Raw genomic sequence first — 22,465 nt, forward strand, 5'->3', positions numbered from 1 at the left:
TGTTTTAAGATAAAAGTATTGGTTTTTTTTGGGAAGCGGAGAAGAAAATTGAATGGCTGTGGCTACCGCTCCGTCGCTCAACCGCCATTTCCTCCGCCGCGCCTCGAACCCTTTCTCGAGAGTGAGTAAACGACGGCCATGGCTATTTCCAGGGGACGCGACCCTTTTCAGTTCTCGCCGGAATTGGGATTCCTATCTCCTTGTATTCGCTTCCTCTTCTTCTCCATCTTCTTCGTCTCCAAACTCTCCGGCGGATACTCTCACGGCAGAGTCGTGCGTTAATACTGGCCTCGAACTCTTTAAGAGAGGGCGGGTAAGTTCTAGAGATCGATTCGGATGATAATTGTGATCGTAGGTGAAAATGTTTCAGTAGATTTTATTGGACTCAGATTCAATTGGTTTGTTTCGTCGGATTTCTTTCAGGTCAAAGATGCTCTTGTTCAGTTTGAAACAGCACTGGGTTTAGATCCTAATCCTATCGAGTCACAAGCTGCTTACTATAACAAAGCATGTTGTCATGCTTACCGGTAAGAACCATATACTGATGAAATTGGTAAGAATCACTGATGTAATGAGATTCTGCTCTCTTTAATTTCATGCCTATTGTTCATCGTCTCGAGGTAGGGGCGAAGGAAAAAAAGCTGCTGATTGCTTGAGAACCGCTTTGAGAGATTATGATCTGAAGTTTGCCACAATTCTAAATGATCCTGATTTAGCATCCTTTCGCGCATTACCCGAGTTTAAGGAGCTGCAAGAAGAGGTCTTCTGCTTTTATTTTTTGTTCTTATCCACCAAGAAGAACTTTCTCAATGGCGAAAACTTCTTCCATTTTTGTGCAGGCTAGGTTAGGCGGGGAAGATATCGGCGATAGTTTCCGAAGAGACCTGAAACTCATTAGCGAAGTGCGAGCTCCGTTTCGTGGCTTTAGAAAATTCTTCTATTTTGCATTTGCAGCAGCAGCAGGTATCTCAACGCTCTTCACCGTACCAAGACTGATTCAGGCAATTAGAGGCGGTGATGGTGCTCCAGATCTTCTGGAAACTACAGGAAATGCTGCAATCAATATTGGAGGTGAGTCCATAGACAAAACTTGAATCCAAAGTTCGTTCTTTTTTCGGCTCTTTCATGTGACTAAGCTTTTGGAACAGCAATGTACAGGTATTGTTGTTCTGGTTTCATTGTTCCTTTGGGAAAACAAGAAAGAGGAAGAGCAAATGGTTCAGATAACTCGAGACGAAACTCTTTCCCGGTTGCCTCTACGACTGTCAACCAACCGTGTGGTTGAGCTTGTGCAGCTAAGGGATACAGTTCGACCCGTGAGTCTTTTTATCCCACTTATTTGCTGCCTCTGAGTATTCTCCGTTGAGTTTCTGAATCTGTCACTGTTTGTTAGGTTATTCTAGCTGGAAAGAAAGAGACTGTTACACTCGCGATGCAGAAGGCAGATAGGTTCAGAACCGAGCTCCTAAGACGTGGTGTTCTCTTAGTTCCCGTGGTATGGGGTGAACGTAAAACACCGGAAATCGAGAAGAAAAAGGGCTTTGGAGCTTCTTCAAAGGCAGCTACATCTCTTCCTTCGATTGGGGTAACACAAAGATTCTATCATGGAACGAATGGAAATATTCATCTTCATTCTCATTTTGCCAAAGCAATGATTTTTTTTTCTTAACTTGGTAGGAAGATTTCGACACACGGGCTCAATCGGTAGTCGCCCAATCAAAGCTGAAAGGTGAAATCAGGTTCAAGTCAGAGATTGTTTCACCTGGTGAATGGGAAAGGTCGAAACTTTCATCGCCTTTTTGCTGATCAAAGTTTGATAGAAGAAAGATGGAAAAACTCTGCTTATTGAGTCTTAAAGAAGAAAGTTTGGTTTTGTTTGTTTCAGGTGGATAAGAGATCAACAGATAGCTGAAGGAGTTGCCCCCGGCGAGGACGTGTACATCATACTGCGGTTAGATGGTCGAGTCCGGAGATCTGGTAAAGTAAGTTTCATCTAGAAACCTTTCCTCTTCCGGTTTCTCATGTTTGATGCAAAAATGGTTTCTCATTTTTTGGTTATTGTTCCGATACCTATGTGTTCGGTTTTTAAAGCGGGTTTGTGTATAACTCTGTTATTCAGGGGATGCCGGATTGGGCTGAGATCTCGAAGGAGTTGCCACCAATGGATGACGTGCTCAGCAAGTTAGAAAGATGAAACTGCGAAGCTCTCTTGCATATGGTATTTTCATAAAACCTTAGAAGAGACTAGAGAGAGAGCTCGTAGGAGAAGAAATGCTCTGTATTGTTTGTTTGTTTGTTTGTATTCACAAGTCCTCGAAAGATTGATAATAGTATATGTGAACACAGTTTTTTTTGCATTTCTTAAAAGAAATAATTTAGTTTTGGCGGCATTGAGTCGTTGGCTCAGATTGGTTTGCTGTGGAACTTATTAGTGTCATCATCAATTCATGTTTTGATAATACGACTGATTCATGGATCTAATCATGTTATATGAATTCGGCTGTTAAGCATGAAACGCGTTTTGATTCGGTGAGAAATAAAAACTGAGATTTTAAAGAGGGAGTATTGTATTAATTAAGACATGATTTCTTAGAAAGTGCTAGTCTAATAATTCTCCATTATTTTAGATTAGTTAAAGAGGGGTTAGGTTTTAATTGGGATAACGATGTCCCAACTCGTTTCATAGTTGTTGGGGAAGATAAAAGGGAGAATTGTAAAACTGTCTATTTGACCTAAATTCAGTAGTTAAAATAGTTGGTACTAATTCTCGATAACTAAAACCGAGCTCGATCGATGCCAATAATCGATGACAAAATGCAGATAGTGAGTGAAGATATTAAGATCAATATAATGAATCAGTAATCGAGAAAGAGAAGTAATTTGCCACTTAATATGGAGTATTCAATAAGAAAGATTCAGTGCTTTCAGATCATTAAGAAAGATGATAATGTTGATTTTTACAAAATTCAAATTGATGGCCGAAAAAAAAAACAAAATTCAAATTGATAATGAAAAAAGGCTTGACCGCTCAAATATATCAAAATCGTTTTAGTTCATTCCGTGTCGATTCTAACAAATATTCAACCACTCCCAACAATTCTCCATTAATAAATCATTCTTTCGCATAATCTTTTTGAATTTCATTGTCAAGTGGCATGTCTGTGAATATCGCAATACATGATACATTTAGATGATAGTATAAATACTCCATAAACTTAGTCCACGCACTCACCATGTATGTATATATAAACATTAAGTTAAGCAACAATAATAGCACATAAGAAACCCAAAGAAAGACCAAAAAAAATAAAAATGGCGAAGTCTTTTGCTCTGTTCCCAACCTTTGTAATACTCATCTTCTTCATAGTGATCATCTCTTCACCACCGGTCCAAGCCGGTTTTACCAGTGAAATCGACGGTCTAGAATGGACCACGAACGGAGTCCATGGCTCAGGTTGCCACGGTTCAATAGCAGAGTGTATCGGGGCAGAGGAAGAGGAAATGGAGTCAGAGATCAACAGAAGAATATTGGCGACAACAAAATACATAAGCTATCAATCTTTGAAACGAAACAGTGTGCCTTGTTCGAGAAGAGGTGCGTCTTATTACAATTGTCAGAACGGAGCTCAGGCTAATCCTTACAGTCGCGGTTGCAGCGCAATTGCTCGTTGCAGGAGCTAAAGAAACCGTGTTCTCTTCTCTTCTTTTCGTTAAGTGTTGTTTAGTTTATTATACTTGGATTCATATGTGAATAATCTTTGGGTTTTCTATGATCCATAAAGTGTTTGATTTTGCTTTTGAGCTTTGAAAATATTCATAACTCTTGCACAATAATCATCTATGTCTGTTTGATCAAAACCAGATTTGGGGTTTGGCTTTGGTACTTAAACCGCTTTCAAAACTCGGATTGAGTAACCGGTTTCTAGGTTGCTTAAGATACGTGCACAAGCTGGAAACACATACGCGACCAACTCTCAACCTAATTCCTAACAACTAACAAGTAAGAGAGCAAAACCAAACAAAATTCAAAACCAAACCAAACGGGTTTAGATAGATTGGATCTAATCAAAACCAAACCAAAATCAGACCAAATTAAATCAAACCGTATATATCTTGAAGGTACTGCCTCGAACCTCACTCCTCTCAAATCAACATCGCAGCGGATAATCAAGTTCCTTATCCAAATTCCTCACACTAATTTAATGTGATAAAATATATAACTTTTTGAGAATATTGAGAATATTATATAACAACAAATTTCTACGTTGTTAAAACATGCAACTTGGAAAACACAGAGAGAGTACAACTTGTGAATAATGATCAAGTGGATTGGCTGTACGGCTGTAATGTAAACAATGTTGCTTCAAATGCAATTAGCGGATGTCAAGTTGTTAACATTTTAACCCATGAGTCAACTATGAAAATATATAACTGTTTTTTTTTTTTAAGGCAAATTATATCAGCCTTATAAGTTCGTCGAAACCATTAAGATTTTGAGATAATTATGGGTCTTCTTTTTTTATATTGGGCAAAATCAAAAGTTGGCCTTAGTTTTAGAGATATTTTCTACAACAAATGTTAGAGAGAATCTACACCCCTCAATTATCTATAACTAAATTATTAATTATCTGCGTCTTTGGTCAAAAGCTCAAGTGGAGCTGATTTTGTGTTTTAATTAACTTTTGTCGTTTTTAGAAACGTTTAATAGGAGAGAATAAAATACTTTCTTAAAAGTTTAAAATTTTTGTTTAGAAATATGACAAAAAAAGGAAAATGTAATTTAAAAGGAAGTTGCAGTTCTAATTTTTTTATTTTCTTATACACAGAGAGAAACTGACTTTGCAGTAAAAATCTTCCTTACGAAATCTCTCTGGTCTCTCTCTCTCTCGAAGCGTCTCTTCTTTGGATCAAGCGGCGGAGGCGGCGGCGAAGAAGAAGAGAGATTCGTTTTTAGTTATGGTTGAGACGAGGCGTAGCTCTTCGGCTTCGAAGCGGTTCTCTTCTTCTTCTCCTGAACCTTCATCGTCACGGCCTAGCAAACGATCCAAGGTTATGATCGAGACCAGCGTTACTGCTTCTGTTTCTTCTGTGCGTAATTAGTTCCATTGGAATTGTTGATTTCGCTTCAGTATTGGGGCTTAATTCTCTTCTCCTGGATTCGAATCTGGATTTTTGATTTTGAATTTCTTGGTTTTCTTTTCGGTTCGTTGATTTTTACCCTTTTTTGGTTTTGGGAAACCCTAGGCTGCGGCGGCGGGGGCGGCGGAACCGGCAGGGTCATCGTCGGCGAGTGAGGTGCCGATTGAAAGTCAAAATCCGGTTTCGGATCCTGGATCGGAATCTGGAGAGCCGGAACTGAGAACTTCTGATCTGCAGACTAATGATGCTGAAAGGCCTGCCACTGCAACCGATGTGCCGGCGATGGAGAACTGTCCTGATACCGATATGAATCCAGAAGTCGAAGGCTTGGTGACGCCTACGCCCGCAGGTTAGCATGTTGCATGTTGTCCTCTTAACGGGTTTCTCATGGAAAAATTTATCTCTTTTTCTCATATGTGTGGAATTGGGTTTCCAGGTGAAGTTGTGGCGGAAGCTGAGAAATTGAAATCCGGAAAGAAGCGGATTGCTAAGGCTCCTTGGGCGAAGCTGCTCTCTCAGCATCCTCAGGTGAGACTGCTTAATATGTTGTTTGCATGTTTCTCATTAGGGTGTAAGTCTAGGAAAGATCATGGCTTTCGGTTTATGGTCGAGTCTAGTTTTTTTCCCGCTATGTTATGTGATAATATGGCCTGTTCGGAGGATTTTCTGACAATGCTCAATTTTGACGAACCTTTGGCCCTAATGAGAAACCTTTTGTATTTTTCTGTTGAAATGTTGGCTGATGGTGAAATTGTAGCTGATAAGTAGGAACTGTGAACTACTCTCTGGTTTATGTGTAGCATTTGAGTTTATGTTGTTTCTGACTGTCCTGAGAAAATAATTTGCAATTTTAGAACCCTCATCGTGTCATGAGAGGCTCTGTGTTTACTGTTGGACGGCGAGGATGCGATTTATGTATCAAAGATCAATCTATGCCTAGCGTTCTATGTGAACTGAGGCAGTCTGAGGTATGGACTTCTATCAGATTGGTTAAGTCTTCTACTATCCTAAGGGACAAAATCCTAAGGGATATATTTTTTTGGGCAGCACGGAGGTCCATCAGTTGCATCGCTGGAGATAATAGGGAATGGAGTTCTTGTTCAGGTCAATGGCAAAATTTACCAAAGAAGTACTTGTGTTCATCTGCGGGGTGGTGACGAGGTTGTCTTCAGCAGCACCCCTGGGAAACATGCTTACGTATCCTTTTAAGAGTGTTCTGGAAGGTTATCACATTCCGTAATTAGGGGTTACATTTCTTCTTTTATTTATCTATCTATGAGGTTCTTGCTAGTTTTTTTTCCTTCACGTGTGTTCAGATATTTCAGCCTCTTAAAGATGAAAATCTAGCTGCACCAGACAGAGCTTCTTCATTGAGCATTTTCGAAGCGCAGAGTGCCCCTTTGAAAGGGCTTCATGTTGAGACAAGAGCAGGAGACTCTTCATCTGTTGATGGGTCTTCTTTATTGGCGTCTTTAACAAAGTTACACAATGTCCCTTTTTTACCACCTACTGCTAAAAATGTCAAAAGACAGCAAAATTCAGAGGTGCCTGTGCTGCCTTCTAGTAGCAATGATTGTATCCCGGATGTTGACATGAACGATGCTGACAGTAACAATGATTATGCTGCTATTGCTTCAACGGAGAAAACTATTGCTTCGACCTCTTGTGCTGCCAACGATGACCAGAATGCAGATGGAAATGGAATGGATCCTTTTCAAGAAGCTGAAGGTGGAAATATTCATGGTTCTGATTATGAAATTAGACCAATTTTGCGCTTACTTGGGGATCCTTCTGAATTAGATTTGAGGGGGAGCATTTCCAAAAAACTGGTGGATAATCGAAGGGAAGTGAAGAAAATACTTAAAGAATATGACAGTTCATCAGCCTCGGTATCAACTAGACGTCAAGTACATAAGGATTCTCTGCGAGCAGGAGTAATCAATCCTCAGGACATAGAAGTTTCTTTTGAGAGCTTCCCATATTTCTTAAGGTCGGTGGTGGTTATAACTTTCTAATTAAATTTCTGGTATAGAAAAGCAAAGTTGCAAACTATGACAAGATGGACAGTGTTGTGGTCTTCGAAGTTTTGATAAACAACTTTCTGAATTGTCGCAGTGGCACAACTAAGGATGTTTTGATAACATCAACTTATGTCCATATGAAGTGTGGAAGCAAGTTTGGAAAGTATGCATCAGCCTTGTCAACAATGTGTCCCCGTATCTTGCTCTCTGGACCAGCTGGTATGAGGGAAACTCTAGACAACTATTGCTTATAAATGTTGTGTTTCTCATTTCCATTTTCCTAACAAAAATTTCATATGGAATATTTGAAGGGTCCGAGATATATCAGGAAATGTTAGCAAAAGCACTTGCGAAGAATTTTGGGGCCAAATTGATGATTGTTGACTCTCTCTTGTTACCTGGGGTAAACTTCCCACTTAGCCTTTATATTATTTTTCTTATTTGAGCGTATAATTCTATTCATATTCTTTTTCTTATTTGATCAATTTTTTTTTCCGGTTTAGAATCGTGAGCATATTGGTTTTAAAATGGCAATTTGGCAATCTTGACTATCGGTTTTAAAAGCCTTAGAAGCTATATTTGCCCGGGAATCTCTCAACTTATTGGGATTTATACAGTACTGCTAGCATTGATTCTCTACTATTTCTGGATGGATTCAGGGATCAACAGCCAAGGAAGCAGATTCTACCAAAGAAAGCTCTAGGCGTGAAAGACTGTCTGTGCTTGCTAAACGAGCCGTACAGGCTGCTGTTTTGCAGCATAAGAAACCAACTTCAAGTGTTGAGGCTGATATAACAGGTGGATCAACATTGAGCTCTCAGGCTGTCCCGAGGCAAGAAGTGTCGACTGCAACCTCTAAAAGTTACACCTTCAAAACAGGTATGGTTGCTCATGTATTATTTTTCACTTTCGTTTTTGTCCCACTTTCTGTTCAACTGAACAAGCATTTCTGTTATTCTTAGGTGATCGAGTGAAGTTCGTAGGCCCTTCAACTTCTTCCCTTGCTACTCTTCCTTCTCTACTAAGGTATTGTTTGTTGTTTTTCTTCTCGTCTTTTGTTTGAGGTATATTCATCCAATGTAGATTGTTGTTATCAAAACTCAATTTTATTACTTTATTCATGCTATTCTATCTAGGGGACCAGCCATAGGTTTCCAGGGAAAAGTACTCCTTGCATTTGAAGACAATGGCTCTTCAAAAATTGGGGTTAGATTCGATAGGCCCATAGCAGATGGCAATGATCTTGGTGGTCTATGTGAAGAAGACCATGGTTTTTTTTGTACTGGTAATGTTCGTTCTTATATTTACACTTGCGTTACATTTGCGTTAAAGTTTAATTGTACTAACGACATTCTTCGGTGCAGCGAGTTCACTTCGGTTAGATAGTTCTTCCAGTGATGATGCTGACAAACTTGCCATTAATGAAATCTTTGAGGTAGATTTTACCACCTTTTGTTTCCTCACTATTCAATGTGAAGACACTTGGTCCTTGTAGTTACGAAAACCCTTTAATCTCTTTGGCTGATATTGTAGGTTGCTTTTAATGAAAGTGAAAAAGGGTCATTGATACTATTCCTGAAAGACATTGAGAAATCTCTGGCGGGGAATACTGATGTGTATGTAACTTTGAAGAGCAAGCTTGAGAATCTACCGGAGAATATTGTTGTCATAGCCTCACAAACGCAGTTGGACAGCCGAAAGGAGAAAGTAGGAATTCTGTTTAGTCGCTTTTTTGTCTTAATTTTCTTTAGTTCTTCTCAAAATGGTTAATTTGATTTTTTGATATGTCATTTTCAGTCCCACCCTGGAGGTTTTCTGTTCACGAAGTTTGGCAGCAACCAAACAGCATTGCTGGATCTTGCATTTCCGGTATGATAACGCTAATCATTTTTGATAAATCCCATTTTTCAAGACTGAAAGGCATTTTTTTCCTGATCTATAACTTTTAAGCGACGGTAAATCATATAAAAAATGCGAAAAACTGTCTCTCATTGATATGTTGCGAATGTTTATTCATGTCATCTGCAGGATAACTTTGGTGGTAGACTGCAGGATAGGAACAAAGAAATGCCTAAATCAGTGAAACAAATCACTAGGCTATTTCCGAACAAAGTAGCCATCCAGTTACCAGAGGTCTGAGCCTTTATTTCATTTTTTCTTGTCTAGAGCCATTTTATTATTCTTTTTACTTCATTTTGTTTTCAAAACATAACAGGATGAAGCTTTGCTGTTGGACTGGAAGGAGAAACTTGAACGTGACACAGAGATCCTGAAGGCTCAAGCTAATATTACCAGCATCCGTGCGGTGAGCATGAAGTCCCATGTTTATCTTAATGTTCCTGATCCCATTTCTTTTTAAATGTTCCTGATTTTTTTTTTTTGTGTGTTTTCCTTATGTCTTTGTTAATGGTTCTTGCAGGTCCTCAGCAAAAACCGCCTGGACTGCCCTGACCTTGAAACCCTGTGCATCAAAGATCAAACCCTTCCGTCTGATAGTGGGCATCTTGCACCTTGCCTTTTCTATTTCCTCGAGGGTCCGGTTATTTGTCTAACCCAAAACTTCATGGTTAATAGGTGTGGAGAAAGTGGTTGGCTGGGCTTTCAGCCACCATCTTATGAGCTGCTCAGAACCGACGGTCAAAGACAACAAGCTTATCATCTCTGCCGAAAGGTGAGCTTCTTTGAATAAGAACCCTGAATTATAGATCTTGCAGTAAAACTTAAATTATTTTCTTGAAAATAACCTTTTTGGCGTGTGTTGCAGCATCACATCTGGCTTGCAGGTGTTGCATGGGATTCAAAACGAAAACAAGAGCACAAAGAAATCTCTCAAAGTATTATTCGTAAATTTTTGCCTCCTAGGTTGACCTAGTTTCTTCTAGAGTTTCAACAATTACAATGCTATATTGTTTCAGGATGTTGTTACTGAGAATGAATTCGAGAAAAAACTCCTATCAGATGTCATTCCTCCAAGTGATATCGGTGTTTCTTTTAATGATATTGGGGCTTTGGAAAATGTGAAAGACACCTTGAAGGAGTTGGTGATGCTTCCTCTTCAAAGACCTGAATTGTTTGGCAAAGGCCAGCTTACAAAGGTACCTTTATAGGTTTTCATTTTCAAATGTCTGTTTCACTCTCTCTTTTCTGGAAACTTGTAACTGTTTTTTCATGCAGCCTACAAAGGGTATACTGTTGTTTGGACCGCCTGGTACGGGGAAGACAATGCTTGCAAAGGCAGTGGCGACTGAGGCTGGTGCAAACTTCATCAATATATCAATGTCCAGCATTACTTCAAAGGTATTTATTTCTTTTTAAACTGTGACACTGAGTAATATTTACTTTGAGATTAGACTTGACATTTAGACTTTTCTTGTAGTGGTTTGGCGAGGGAGAGAAGTATGTAAAAGCTGTATTCTCGCTGGCAAGTAAGATAGCACCAAGCGTCATTTTTGTTGACGAGGTATGTAAAAGCTGTTTTTTCCTCTTCTTGATGCTTCTTTGAAATCCCTGTTTCTGTGTTTTTTTTTTTTTTTTTTTTTTTTTTTTTTTTTTTTTGTAACTTCACCATTAGTTTGTTTCACAATCTCATTACTTTTTCTTTTTCTTTGTGAACTGTTTTTGAATGGGAACGAAATTATTTTAGGTTGATAGCATGTTGGGAAGACGCGAGAATCCAGGAGAACATGAGGCTATGCGTAAGATGAAGAACGAATTCATGATAAACTGGGACGGCTTACGCACAAAGGATAGAGAAAGAGTTTTAGTACTAGCTGCTACCAACAGACCATTCGACCTTGACGAAGCAGTAATTAGAAGGCTTCCCCGAAGGTATTAAACTGTCAATAATTATATCTGTTTTATGGTGTCATCGTCATATTTCCAAGCATCGCTTAGAGTTGACCTTCGTTGCAGGTTGATGGTTAATCTTCCGGATTCAGCAAACAGATCGAAGATCTTGAGTGTAATTTTGGCGAAAGAAGAGATGGCAGAAGACGTAGATTTAGAAGCTATAGCAAATATGACAGATGGGTACTCAGGGAGTGACTTAAAGGTGTGTAATTTCCTCCATCCAAAGCAAAAAAAAAAAAAAACTGAAAACCATTTTTCCCAGAAACCGCATTCTAAACAAAATAAAACATTACAATTCTGGTTTGCAGAATCTTTGCGTGACGGCGGCGCATCGTCCCATCCGAGAGATACTGGAAAAAGAAAAGAAGGTATGTGAAAATCAAACTAGTTATTACTACCTTTGATGGTTTCCTTTTTAAAACTAGAACGCATATGGGTTTGTTTGACTCGCAGGAGAGAAGTGTGGCTGAAGCGGAAAACCGACCAATGCCAAAATTATATAATAGTACAGACATTAGACCCTTGAGCATGAATGATTTCAAGGCCGCACATGAACAGGTCTGGGAGATTGAAGCATACAAATGAGTTTCACATTTGGTTGTCCAAGTACACACATAGGGAGTTAATGGGGTATGTTTGTGTTGTAGGTATGTGCGAGTGTGTCGTCTGATTCATCGAACATGAACGAGCTTCAGCAATGGAACGAGCTTTATGGAGAAGGAGGCTCGAGGAAGAAGGCATCACTCAGCTACTTCATGTAAAGAGAAACAGAGAGAAAACAGAGAGGTTTTGTGTTTTTTTCTTCCTTGGTCAAATATCTAAAAAATCTCTCTTCGATCCCTTTAATATATATAAATTTATGTACAGAGAGCGAGAGAGACAGTGAGAAGAGTCCTCTTTAATTGTGTAAAATGTTTTTGTTCTGAGCCCCCTCAATTCTTTTCATTCTCAAAAAGTAGTCTCAAAAATTCATATCCAATGTACTATGCTTATGTAGTAGCTATGTGTATATAGGGTTTAGATACTTTTACTTCTAATTCTTACATAATTTATTCGGAGACCCTTTTTTGGGTGAAATGTTATTGATTCATTCAAATAATTGTATTTTACAAATAGTGTGAAAAATAGTAAGATTCCCTACGAGAGCAATGTATTCGGACGAAAGGATAATGTTCGATGCAAACGGAATTGATAATGCAATTTGGATCCGAAACCAACGGACCACAAAACTCTTTCTTTTTTTTTAAGAATAAATTCTGTTTGAATCATGGGATCAATACAAGAAAAAATGTTTTGTCATTTTTCATAATCTGAGGCAAAATTAACCTGGGGCTTCGTTGTGTCGTCGATCTTCTGGAAGATGTCAATTAATCTCTATATATATATTTTTCAGTTTTGGTTGAAAATGATGTGCTGCAAAAAGCAAGCATAGGTTATAAAAGGTGCACCTTTTCATGGTTAGAAAAAAAGAACTGAAACGCTAGTTTAACGTCACGTGACAGTGAGACGTGGCCCTCTTTTTTTTGTTTTGCTAATCAATCTTTGAAAAGTCAACGTTTGGTCGCTTCGCTTAGGTGATTTTATTTAGAATGGATATTTTTCAGCAAATCAATGCAATGAATTGAATATTTCTCAGAAGAGAGACCATCTCTCTCTCTCTAGTGCTTCGATGTCAGCCATGGAAGTAATGTTTCACTCTTCATGCTTTCTCCTCCCGTCGATTCCCACCGACGGAACCTCAGCGACGAGATACGCTCTGGTTGTTCTGAACCAGAATCTACCGCGATTCACTCCTCTTCTCTGGGAACATGGTACTTTTCTCTTTCTCTCTTTTGACGATGAATCGCTCTCTCTCTTTCCGTCTTCGTAAGATATATGACTCTGTTTTGGGTATTATTAGGTTTGTTTATCTATTTCGAATTTTCTGTGTAGAACAGCAAAACTTCGTCTCTGTGCTGACGGAGGCGCGAATCGCATCTACGATGAATTACCTCTCTTCTTCCCTCATGAAGACGCTCTGGTCATTCGAAACAGGTTATTTTCACCTTTTAATCCTTCTCTGCTTGCTTGATTTCTGAAATTCTTCTTCCAAGTTTGCAACTTTAGGTAGACTAGTTATTCAAATTAAACTTTGAGGTGTGGAATGATTAGTAGATTTGAGCAGCATCTCTTTCTGGAAAAACTGGAAAATCCAAAAACGGATGTGTTCCCTCTGTTTAGAAACTTTGAGAGACACTTCTGAGAATGTATGGGAATGTCTTTAGGTATAAGCCAGATGTTATCAAGGGAGATATGGACTCTATTCGCCGTGATGTCCTCGACTTTTATGTTAGCTTGGTAAGCTAATTTTGTGTTTTTTCTTCCGTTTTCAGATTCTTAGATCCACATTCTTTCTATTTGAAGATTCAACAAAGCTTACATCTATTTTTGATTATGATGTTTATTTTTTCTCTTATCCAGGGAACTAAAGTTATAGATGAATCTCATGATCAAGATACCACAGATCTTGATAAATGCATATTGTATATCCGTGGCTCAACCTTGAATCAAGAGAGTTGCAGAGTAAGTTACTTCCATAGGCGAAAGCTCTGTGTTTTGCTGCTTGTCTTCTTAAAAGAACATTTTCTTCAACTTTGTTTTTTTTTATTTCTTTCTTCTGCTAGCTCCAGATACTTGCAACAGGGGCACTGGGGGGAAGATTTGATCATGAAGCCGGTAATCTCAACGTCTTATATCGATATCCAGACACAAGGATAATCCTTTTATCCGATGATTGCCTCATCCAACTCCTTCCAAAGACTCATCGACATGAGATTCAAATTCAGCATTCCCTTCAAGGACCTCACTGTGGTCTCATCCCTATCGCTACTCCATCTGCCAAAACCACAACCACAGGTCTTCAATGGGATCTCTGTAAGTAACATCTTTGCGTCATTATCACAACCTTTACCGAACTATGGTATTATCACTGTCTCAACGCATCGATCTAACTATGTGTTTTATATCTGTTTTATCAACGTCTCAAAGCAAACACGGAGATGAGGTTTGGTGGATTAATAAGTACATCGAATATGGTTAAAGGGGAGAAAATCACAGTCGAATCGGATTCAGATCTTCTGTGGACTATTTCCATCAAGAAACAAGACTCGACAAGACCCTAGTCATGGGTAACAACACTTGCTATTTTCTACGATGTTATTCTTGATGCATCGAAGTACTTCTTCAGTATGATATGTTTATTTGTTTTCACGATAGCATTACGTAGGAAACAGACTTGGTTCCCGAACCATTACCATCGTTATCGTTATATTTGAATACTTTAGATGCGTTTTTTCGTTCTGTGTGATGATTGCGTTGGTTTTGTCACTTTATTGTGGGGCATCATCATCGTTAATTTGTCTTCGTCTGAACTGGAAAATGTGACTGGGCGTTGGTATGGTAGGTATTCGAGTTCATAAAGACAAAACTCAAAAGGGCAATGAGTAAAGTGCAATCAGACCAAGATTGTTGTCAAAGAAAGAAAGAAAGAAATTAACACCAACTGTCTTTTTTTTTATTGAACATAATAGCGTTTGATCATATTTCTAGCACATTCATATTTGTGGATTTATGGTTTCTTTGATCATATTTCTAGCTTATTCATTGTTTGTATACCATAATCATTCTTCAAAAACGCGAAAATTTTGATTAAAAGTGTGGGAATGTGAAGAATTATAGGGTTCATAACATTATCAAATCAAACTATAATAAAAACAAATACTAATGTGAACTTACCAATACACTTTCTTGCAATAAACCCAGTTTAAAGATTCGCACTTAGAATTGGGTAGAACAAAAAAGAGATTCTCACAAACAATTCCAATGAAAACAAAATATATAAATTTCTTGGTCTACATTTAAAAAAGGAAATATTTTGAGGACTTGTATGTAAATAGTTGAAACACATTTTTGCAATTGTAATTTTGGCGAGAAACAATCCAAGAAGGAAATTTTGGCCCGAAGTAAAGAGATCCCGATTTCTCACGAACCGAGAAACAAAAAAAACTAGACAGCAAAAATCGTCTTGTAATTCATGGAGAGATTGCAGCGAATCTTCGGCGCGGGGAGCGGTTTAGGTCACCCATCGCCTGATTCTCCGACTCTCGATACGTCGGAGCAGGTTTACATCTCTTCTCTCGCCCTCCTCAAGATGCTCAAACATGGTAAATTCCCGATTAACGTTGCTTAGGATTATTCGCCAGATTTGTCTCTCTGTCCGTCTCTAGGGTTTCTAAACTATCGATCTGGTTGCATTTGTCCTAGTTAAGTGGATTGAGTAGGGAGTTAGAGATATTATCGGAACGGTTTGGTGTTGATTATGTTTTGGTGGTGGTACGAAAATGGTAGGAAGAGCTGGGGTTCCAATGGAGGTCATGGGATTGATGCTCGGAGAGTTCGTGGATGAGTACACTGTTCGAGTTGTTGATGTATTTGCGATGCCTCAGAGTGGTACTGGTGTTAGTGTGGAAGCTGTTGATCATGTTTTCCAGACTAATATGCTCGACATGCTTAAACAGACTGGCAGGTATCTCTTCTTCTCTACACTTTATACTCACTTTTCACAGAATCTAAGTCTTCCACGTACCAGTTCAAATATTGTTCTTCTCCAGACCTGAGATGGTGGTTGGTTGGTATCATTCGCATCCTGGATTTGGCTGCTGGCTTTCTGGTGTTGACATTAATACCCAACAGGTAGCTTGTGTTTGCTTAGCTGCACACAGTGATCTATAAACTAGACTTTATCATGCGTTCATTGTGGACATCTGTGTGCTTGTAGAGTTTTGAAGCTTTGAATCAGCGAGCAGTAGCAGTGGTGGTAGATCCAATTCAAAGTGTCAAGGGCAAAGTGGTGATTGATGCGTTCCGCTCGATTAATCCACAGACCATCATGCTTGGGCAAGAACCCCGTCAAACAACTTCAAACCTCGGCCACCTGAACAAACCATCCATCCAGGTAATTTCCTTTATGAAGCTCCTGCTTTGAGTTTGAAAATAAGAGTGAAAGTATTTTTCTGATGTTGGCATTTTTATCCAGGCCTTGATTCATGGATTGAACAGACACTATTACTCAATAGCCATTAACTATAGGAAGAACGAACTTGAGGAGAAGATGCTACTCAACCTCCACAAGAAGAAATGGGCAGATGGTCTGAATCTAAGACGATTTGACACTCACTCCAAGACTAACGAACAGACCGTCCAGGTATCTCTCTCTTAACCGAACAAACAAGAAAATGGGCACAACAAAAGATCCAAAAAAACTCTTTTGTTCAAAGCAACATGATTGTCTCTGGTCTTAAACAGGAGATGTTGAGCTTGGCAGCGAAATATAACGAGGCGGTACAAGAGGAGGACGAATTATCACCTGAGAAACTGGCGATAGTGAACGTGGGGAGACAAGACGCCAAGAAGCATCTAGAAGAACATGTCTCCAACTTGATGTCGTCAAACATTGTTCAGACTCTAGGCACCATGCTCGACACCGTTGTCTTCTAGACAGGCCGCTTCTTACTTGTTGAATATGATTTTCCCAGATAATTCTTGGTTTTTTTTTCTTCTTCTGAATCTCTTTAGTTTACGCCGGATTACGTATGTTAGAACTTAGAACTAATAGTTTACCATATTTAATAAAAAAAAGACTATTTCCTTGGGTTATATTTTACTGCGTCTATTCTCTATTAAAATTTGATGTGCTATAGAAGAGTTGTTAGATGCGCATAAAGATCTAAACCTTATTTGAAAGGCCAAGAGTTTATACATGTCGCCGATATAGAATTGCCATTGCATGATAAAGTTGAATTATTCATTTTATAGTTAAATTTGTAAATGTAATGGACAAAACCTGTTGTACTGTGTATCATTTTTTATTTGACAACGTATTGTATGTTGTAATTTAAATTTAAGGGTTTTAGCTAAATTGGTTAATGGAGTATAAAATCATTTACGAATGAATTAAGAGAGATAAAAAAAAAAAAAAAGAGCTAATGCATGTGTAACTAAATTGATAAATGCTGTAAATGATGAACCTTGAACATACTGCTTTTTAAAGTAGCTTACTTAAACTGTCCATGCTTTAAAAAGGACAATTGGATTTTATGTATGATACCAAAATTATATGTTTGGTGAAAGAAATGAATTTGGGCCAAAAAGTAGTTCCGTGTTTCGAAAAAGTAAAAGGGCACTGCTTTCTGTCCAAAATAAACACTAAATCTGAACCGTAAAACCGTGAAAATTTACCAAGCTCTCAGCCGTTGATTGTTTATGATTAGCCCTAACTTCCGTAAACTAGCTTCCACACGATAACCACTCGTGTACTATAAACATAGTCTATCTGAAGAAACTAGCCTGGACTCTTCTCGATCAAAAGAAAATCTTGGAGTCGTCATCGTTGTTCTTCTGTCCTTCCTTCTAGGGTTACACGAGTTCTTTCTTGCTTCCAGTTAAATTATGAGGTAAAATCAGAAAACCCGTATCTCTTGTATTAGCGATGGATTTGGGGAATATAAATTTCCTTTAAGTTCCTGTAAAATGGGAACAAAGACATTTGGGGGTTTTACATTCCGACCTAGGGTTTATGGTGTCTGGTTAGCATCGATTGTTGATGAATGTAGTCTCGATGAGAACTCTGGTTTAACCCTGAAAACCCGTGGAGAGATTAGATTTAAGTTTTGGGGATCTGTGCTTTTAAGGGGTTTTTAAAGTTGCGGTTTTTCGTTAAACTTAATGCGAAATTATTGGAACTAGTGTTTTATTATGTTTATAGCTCGCAATCTGATTGATTCTACGTTAATTTACTTACAGTCATCATCCTGAAGTGAAGTGGGCAGAGAGAGCCGATAAGGTATTCCTCACGGTGCTATTGCCTGATGCTAAGGATGCAGATGTTAAACTCGATCCAGAGGGAGTCTTTAATTTCTCTGCCAAAGCTGGACCAGAAAACCAGCTTTATGAGCTTAAGCTTGAACTTAATGATAAGGTCAATGTAGAGGTAAGATTGTGATACTTTGTCTCCTTTGTTTGTTTGTTTTCTTTTTTTTTGGTTCTGTATGTTGCCTAGTAGGTTCCTAATTTTCTCGTTTCTTCAATCCAGGAAAGCAAAATCAATATTGGATTAAGAAGCATATTCTGCATATTGGAGAAAGCAGAACCAAAATGGTGGAATAAGCTATTGCGTGGAGGCAAACCGCCTCACTATGTTAAAGTTGACTGGGACAAGTGGGTAGATGAGGACGAAGATACCGGCACTGGTTAGCGCCATATCTCTTCGATTGCACTCTCTGCACTTAAAGAAATTTGTTGGCTTTACTGATTTGGGTTCTGGTACAGGTCCTGGAGATATGGATATGGGCGGAATGGGCGGAATGGGTGGAATGGATTTCTCGGTATGCTTTTAAGCTTAAATTGTTAACTAATCTTCTGCTTCGTTTACTTAAGTTTTGAGAAAGACTTCCATTTTTCTTGCCTCTTGTAGAACTTTGGCGGTATGGGAGGCATGGGAGGTCTCGAAGGGCTTGGTGGTATGGGTGGTATGGGAGGTCTCGAAGGCCTTGGTGGTATGGGTGGAATGGGCGGAATGGGTGGTATGGAAGAATTTGAAGATAGTGACGATGAAGGTGATATATTTTTCTTGATTGACTTTGGTCAGATCATTTATGATGAACTGAGACGTGTTATGTCGTGTAATCCTTAATTTTAAAACTTTTGGCAACCAAATGATTATTATATGGATTTGCAGGAGAAGAAGCCAAGTCTGGAGAGAAAAAGGTGGAAGCTCCTGCCGCTGCAACAGGGGAGGCAAAAACCGAAGAGCAAACAGCCGTCAAGAGTGACAAATGAAGCTCAAACCGTATGGTATGAGACTAACCGAGACGAGTCTTTATTATGAATACCCGCGGAATGGTTTGCTCTTTTGTAATCTTTCCCTCTGCTTAGTTTTGCTTCTTGGATTGTTGAATTCCCGGTTCGGTCCTTATATGGTTTGATCCCTTTTATCGATTTGAATTGTTGTTGTTCTTGAACTTGCAATATTTTTGTTGGCTGTAGTGACTTCGAGTTTGTGAGAAGAAGCTCTTTATAAGTTTGTTGATCTCCACAACATATTTCTAGTCTGAGTGTGTGTTACAATCGCCGGGCGCAACCGTAGTTTTATGACCGGAATTAAAAACATTGGTTAATTAGTCTTATCAAAATGCTATGATCGAATGCAAGCAACATATTCGATATTTTTTTATTTTCAGAGAATTATATAGTCAGCATACATAATATTTGATATTTTATAATTTTGAGGGAACTTGAGTAGGGCTGGAATTATTATCCGGGTATCTGCTATCCGATCTGATATCCGGTCCTATCCGATCTGTAAAAACCGGATATTCGTGTAGTTCGGATCCGGATCCTGATAGTAAAATTAAGTATTCGGTTATTTCGGATACGGATCCGGATAATAGAAAATTTTAAAATCGGATATCCGTTATTCGTTTATTAATATTTTGAAAATTTTAAAATCTTTGGATATGCATTTAATTTTTTGTTTTAATTATGTTCGAAAATTGTTTTTAGTTTAACTCTTTTACACATGATTGAAATTTATATTGCATGATAATTTTCTATTTCAGATTGTGAGAGAAGAACATGAAAATAGATAACACAAGGATATGAAGATAAATTAACTTCTTTATTACTATTTTCTCTTTTACTATATAAACTTTTAAACTTTGTGTTATTTGAATGCTACTTGAATGCTTTTAAATTTTTAATACTTGTAATTTTTGCTATGATGATATATTTTAATTATATATGTCATTTCATTATAATTTTAAAAATTGAAGATTTTTTTTTTTAAATCAACGAAACCAGATATCCGATCGGATATTCGTAAATATTCGATTCAAACCGGATATTCGGTTTCCGGATATTCGGAGTTTTCAGATCCGGATCTGGATAATAAAACTGATTATCCGTCAAATCCGGAGCCGGATCCGGATACTTTGAAAAATCCGGATATCCGGTTCCGTTCCACCCCTAAACTTGAATGACTGCAAGTATTGATCGGCTTTGACACGAAATCTAGTTTTAGAGTTACTGTTGAAATCCTTTGAGCAATTAAACAAAGTTCATCAAAATTTGGTTTAAATTTTAAAACGAAGTGTAGTAATTCATAAATTTTGATTACTGTTTGTGTAGTCTCAGTCTACAATATTATTTTAATATACAAAATCTACAAACGACGTCGTATAGTGGACGCTTTTACAAAACCCTCGTGGTTAAACCCTTCTCCGCCGCGAACATCATCATCTCTCTCTGCTTTCTCCATCGAAAAATCTTTGAGAGACACAGCAGAGGAGTTGGAGAGATGGCGAGGTCGAGGAGAAAGTACAAGAACTCTAGGGCCAAAGTTCGCGTTGCTCTTCCCAAGAAAAACCCTAATATCTTTAAGCCAGCTTTCAACTTCCCGCCCAAGCTCCGCGCTCTCATGGCGGACAATGTCCCCGAATGGGACGATCAGGCTAGCGTCATCCAGAACTACAAATCCTTCGGCGTCGTCTCCAACCCTAATTTGCTCGGTATCCGATCTCGCACCGACCATATGATCCAGGATGACTCTCTCAACGTTCCTCCACCTCCGGAGCCACCGACCGATGATCCTCTTGCTAAGGAATTCGAGCCCATCGATTCCGGCAGCGAGCTCGAGGAAGACGGTAACTGTTTTCTCCTCTTTCTCTTATTCTATTTTAGATTCAGTCTGGAGAAATCTCGTAGAGGAGATTCGGAGTTAGGGCAGGGTTTAGGAACTTTGGGGGAAATGATTATGCCTATGAAAAATCTTAGCTTTTCAAACAAACAATCACGGTTTTTCTTCTTAGAATATCATTTTGATGCTTGTCTAAGGCTTACTACATTAGAAGAAGAAGATTCAGATTATCATGAACAAATGCTGATGTCATTGATGTAAACTAGACAAGCTAATTTGTAACTTTAAATAAGCAAGAAGCAGACTTCAGTAGCTTTGTCATTCTTCACTCCTTGATCTCTATCTGTTTAGAGCAAGTTTCCACTTTTATTTGGGTAAATAATTGTTGAAAATGCTTTGATTTGAGATGTGTAGATCTTAAGACAGCATTGGGGAAGCAAAGGAAAGATGGAAAGAGTGCGCCTTTACAGCCACTTACAACTATGCAACGTACACATATAAGACGTTTGGTCGAGAAATATGGAGATGACATTGAGGTTAGCTACTTTTCTCTAATCGTATACAGTTTTTCGGGTTTGTGTGCTTCTCTTTCTTACATGTCTTATTCGTTTGAACAGGGCATGTACCGAGACAGAAAGCTTAACTCGATGCAGCATTCGGTTGCAACACTACGGAAGCTATGCACAAGATATCACATGTACAAGGATACGAACCCGATTTTAGTTCCAAGCTGATTAGTTGTCTGACATCTTTGAATCTTCTTCTCATGTTTGTTATAAACTTACAACAACAATACAATTGGTATCAAAGTTTTTTTATAAATCGAGAATCTCGGATTTCTTTTCTTGACAGCTGTTTAACATATGCAAACTTAAAAATACCATAGAATGTTTAAGCGTTCTTCATTTTTTCACAAACAAATGGTCACTCTCGGTGTAACAGTGTAAGCAAACACACACTCAGAGTAAATCAGATTACAATCATGATAGAGTTATTTTCTTAAACTTATAATCAAAAACCAAGAATCTTCAAGTATTGATTTCTCACTTGAAAAGCCACAACCAAGTATTTAATCTCTATTTAGGTCAGAGAATATGATTCAAGGAAGGATTCTAGGAGCCCTAGCCGGGGACGATCCTGTTCTAGGAGTCGTAGCCGTAGCCGTAGCCGTGGGCGGAGCCTGAGCCGACCGAAGCAGGAGTAGAAGCAGGAGTCCAAAGGCAAAGTCTTCACGTAGTAAGGTAAATGAGCCGTCTCTCTACTGTGTTTTGATTCTCTAGTTATGAACCTTTGCTTTCCTCACACTCAGTATTTTCTTATTCCATTCCATTCTTGCAGTATGGACCTGATTTTCAAATTGATTTGAAGGTCCCGCCAAGGCCTCCTGGCTATGCATTCGTAGAGGTCAGCTCTTACCGACAATATTCTGCTACTGATTACGGTAATTATACCTGAGTGAATGAAGCACTGCTTCAATGTATGAGCTCAGATTCTTAACCCTCGTTGTGTCCTCAAGTGATGAGCTTTGAGGACTCATCTGAGGCCAATAATAAATGAGGAAGAATCATGCACCAGAGAGAGAATTTCAGACACATGAACAAAATGAAACCAGAGAGAGAGAGAGAGAGAGAGAGAGAGCATTCTCTGCGATGTAGATAGGAAGAATAATCACAAATTCAAAATAAAAAAAGGAATATGAAAGGAGAATAACTAAAATCATACACGC

At 38.5% G+C, this 22,465-nt stretch overlaps 7 protein-coding genes across 10 annotated transcripts; all 7 read left to right on the forward strand.

The window, feature by feature from the left end:
- Position 1: 1 nt before the first annotated feature.
- Positions 2-2,475, forward strand: LOC18994564 (protein LOW PSII ACCUMULATION 1, chloroplastic). Its single transcript, XM_006418224.2, has 9 exons — positions 2-313; positions 424-527; positions 625-760; positions 840-1,071; positions 1,159-1,316; positions 1,394-1,585; positions 1,678-1,778; positions 1,886-1,982; positions 2,120-2,475. Exons 1-9 carry the CDS (start codon positions 53-55, stop codon positions 2,192-2,194), a joined length of 1,356 nt encoding a protein of 451 aa, XP_006418287.1. The 5' UTR covers positions 2-52; the 3' UTR covers positions 2,195-2,475.
- Positions 2,476-3,236: 761 nt separating this feature from the next.
- Positions 3,237-3,815, forward strand: LOC18994565 (protein RALF-like 1). The gene has a single exon (XM_006418225.2). It carries the CDS (start codon positions 3,313-3,315, stop codon positions 3,679-3,681), a length of 369 nt encoding a protein of 122 aa, XP_006418288.1. The 5' UTR covers positions 3,237-3,312; the 3' UTR covers positions 3,682-3,815.
- Positions 3,816-4,812: 997 nt separating this feature from the next.
- LOC18994566 lies at positions 4,813-12,072 on the forward strand. 2 transcript variants are annotated; one of them, XM_006418227.2, is made up of 27 exons: positions 4,813-5,049; positions 5,245-5,488; positions 5,576-5,667; positions 5,994-6,107; positions 6,187-6,336; positions 6,456-7,129; positions 7,255-7,379; positions 7,472-7,563; positions 7,820-8,039; positions 8,123-8,186; positions 8,297-8,445; positions 8,525-8,595; positions 8,694-8,867; positions 8,958-9,029; positions 9,189-9,293; positions 9,376-9,465; positions 9,580-9,655; positions 9,735-9,831; positions 9,925-9,994; positions 10,076-10,255; positions 10,335-10,457; positions 10,537-10,620; positions 10,804-10,988; positions 11,073-11,211; positions 11,318-11,377; positions 11,463-11,567; positions 11,657-12,072. In XM_006418227.2, exons 1-27 carry the CDS (start codon positions 4,957-4,959, stop codon positions 11,768-11,770), a joined length of 3,762 nt encoding a protein of 1,253 aa, XP_006418290.1. In that variant the 5' UTR covers positions 4,813-4,956; the 3' UTR covers positions 11,771-12,072. The 2 variants fall into 2 exon arrangements, with proteins under 2 accessions (XP_006418290.1, XP_006418291.1); XM_006418228.2 differs by having other exon boundaries at positions 4,834-5,088.
- A 545-nt stretch (positions 12,073-12,617) lies between these two features.
- LOC18994567 (thiamine pyrophosphokinase 1) lies at positions 12,618-14,347 on the forward strand. 3 transcript variants are annotated; one of them, XM_006418229.2, is made up of 6 exons: positions 12,618-12,820; positions 12,947-13,043; positions 13,274-13,346; positions 13,470-13,571; positions 13,673-13,922; positions 14,037-14,347. In XM_006418229.2, the coding sequence occupies exons 1-6, from the start codon at positions 12,679-12,681 to the stop codon at positions 14,168-14,170; spliced, it is 798 nt and encodes a 265-aa protein (XP_006418292.1). In that variant the 5' UTR covers positions 12,618-12,678; the 3' UTR covers positions 14,171-14,347. The 3 variants fall into 3 exon arrangements, with proteins under 3 accessions (XP_006418292.1, XP_024008329.1, XP_024008330.1); XM_024152561.1 differs by having other exon boundaries at positions 13,679-13,922; XM_024152562.1 differs by having other exon boundaries at positions 12,620-12,820; positions 12,942-13,043.
- A 650-nt stretch (positions 14,348-14,997) lies between these two features.
- Positions 14,998-16,704, forward strand: LOC18994568 (26S proteasome non-ATPase regulatory subunit 14 homolog). Its single transcript, XM_006418230.2, has 6 exons — positions 14,998-15,211; positions 15,396-15,573; positions 15,659-15,740; positions 15,826-16,002; positions 16,084-16,251; positions 16,353-16,704. Exons 1-6 carry the CDS (start codon positions 15,082-15,084, stop codon positions 16,542-16,544), a joined length of 927 nt encoding a protein of 308 aa, XP_006418293.1. The 5' UTR covers positions 14,998-15,081; the 3' UTR covers positions 16,545-16,704.
- A 657-nt stretch (positions 16,705-17,361) lies between these two features.
- Positions 17,362-19,143, forward strand: LOC18994569 (uncharacterized protein OsI_027940). The gene is made up of 6 exons (XM_006418231.2): positions 17,362-17,500; positions 17,850-18,036; positions 18,139-18,295; positions 18,375-18,430; positions 18,520-18,661; positions 18,784-19,143. Exons 1-6 carry the CDS (start codon positions 17,496-17,498, stop codon positions 18,882-18,884), a joined length of 648 nt encoding a protein of 215 aa, XP_006418294.1. The 5' UTR covers positions 17,362-17,495; the 3' UTR covers positions 18,885-19,143.
- Positions 19,144-20,331: 1,188 nt separating this feature from the next.
- LOC18994570 (nucleolar protein 16) lies at positions 20,332-21,583 on the forward strand. Its single transcript, XM_006418232.2, has 3 exons — positions 20,332-20,746; positions 21,154-21,275; positions 21,357-21,583. Exons 1-3 carry the CDS (start codon positions 20,401-20,403, stop codon positions 21,471-21,473), a joined length of 585 nt encoding a protein of 194 aa, XP_006418295.1. The 5' UTR covers positions 20,332-20,400; the 3' UTR covers positions 21,474-21,583.
- Positions 21,584-22,465: the final 882 nt, after the last annotated feature.

This window comes from Eutrema salsugineum, unplaced genomic scaffold (genome assembly GCF_000478725.1).
Source record: "Eutrema salsugineum unplaced genomic scaffold, Eutsalg1_0 scaffold_5, whole genome shotgun sequence".
In the NCBI taxonomy this organism is placed as follows: domain Eukaryota; kingdom Viridiplantae; phylum Streptophyta; class Magnoliopsida; order Brassicales; family Brassicaceae; genus Eutrema; species Eutrema salsugineum.

Bases quoted from the DNA above. Each gene is read 5' to 3' on its own strand.
- LOC18994564 (XM_006418224.2), top strand. From the start codon at position 53: ATGGCTGTGGCTACCGCTCCGTCGCTCAACCGCCATTTCCTCCGCCGC. The intron at 314-423 runs GTAAGTTCTAGA...GATTTCTTTCAG, and splicing joins AACTCTTTAAGAGAGGGCGG to GTCAAAGATGCTCTTGTTCA. The intron at 1,317-1,393 runs GTGAGTCTTTTT...ACTGTTTGTTAG, and splicing joins TAAGGGATACAGTTCGACCC to GTTATTCTAGCTGGAAAGAA.
- LOC18994565 (XM_006418225.2), top strand. From the start codon at position 3,313: ATGGCGAAGTCTTTTGCTCTGTTCCCAACCTTTGTAATACTCATCTTC.
- LOC18994566 (XM_006418228.2), top strand. From the start codon at position 4,957: ATGGTTGAGACGAGGCGTAGCTCTTCGGCTTCGAAGCGGTTCTCTTCT. The intron at 5,489-5,575 runs GTTAGCATGTTG...TTGGGTTTCCAG, and splicing joins GGTGACGCCTACGCCCGCAG to GTGAAGTTGTGGCGGAAGCT. The intron at 8,446-8,524 runs GTAATGTTCGTT...TCTTCGGTGCAG, and splicing joins CCATGGTTTTTTTTGTACTG to CGAGTTCACTTCGGTTAGAT.
- LOC18994567 (XM_006418229.2), top strand. From the start codon at position 12,679: ATGTCAGCCATGGAAGTAATGTTTCACTCTTCATGCTTTCTCCTCCCG. The intron at 13,044-13,273 runs GTTATTTTCACC...GAATGTCTTTAG, and splicing joins GCTCTGGTCATTCGAAACAG to GTATAAGCCAGATGTTATCA. The intron at 13,347-13,469 runs GTAAGCTAATTT...TCTCTTATCCAG, and splicing joins TCGACTTTTATGTTAGCTTG to GGAACTAAAGTTATAGATGA.
- LOC18994568 (XM_006418230.2), top strand. From the start codon at position 15,082: ATGGAGAGATTGCAGCGAATCTTCGGCGCGGGGAGCGGTTTAGGTCAC. The intron at 15,212-15,395 runs GTAAATTCCCGA...CGAAAATGGTAG, and splicing joins CCTCAAGATGCTCAAACATG to GAAGAGCTGGGGTTCCAATG. The intron at 15,574-15,658 runs GTATCTCTTCTT...GTTCTTCTCCAG, and splicing joins ATGCTTAAACAGACTGGCAG to ACCTGAGATGGTGGTTGGTT.
- LOC18994569 (XM_006418231.2), top strand. The intron at 18,037-18,138 runs GTAAGATTGTGA...TCTTCAATCCAG, and splicing joins ATGATAAGGTCAATGTAGAG to GAAAGCAAAATCAATATTGG. The intron at 18,431-18,519 runs GTATGCTTTTAA...TGCCTCTTGTAG, and splicing joins TGGGTGGAATGGATTTCTCG to AACTTTGGCGGTATGGGAGG.
- LOC18994570 (XM_006418232.2), top strand. From the start codon at position 20,401: ATGGCGAGGTCGAGGAGAAAGTACAAGAACTCTAGGGCCAAAGTTCGC. The intron at 20,747-21,153 runs GTAACTGTTTTC...TGAGATGTGTAG, and splicing joins CAGCGAGCTCGAGGAAGACG to ATCTTAAGACAGCATTGGGG. The intron at 21,276-21,356 runs GTTAGCTACTTT...TCGTTTGAACAG, and splicing joins AATATGGAGATGACATTGAG to GGCATGTACCGAGACAGAAA.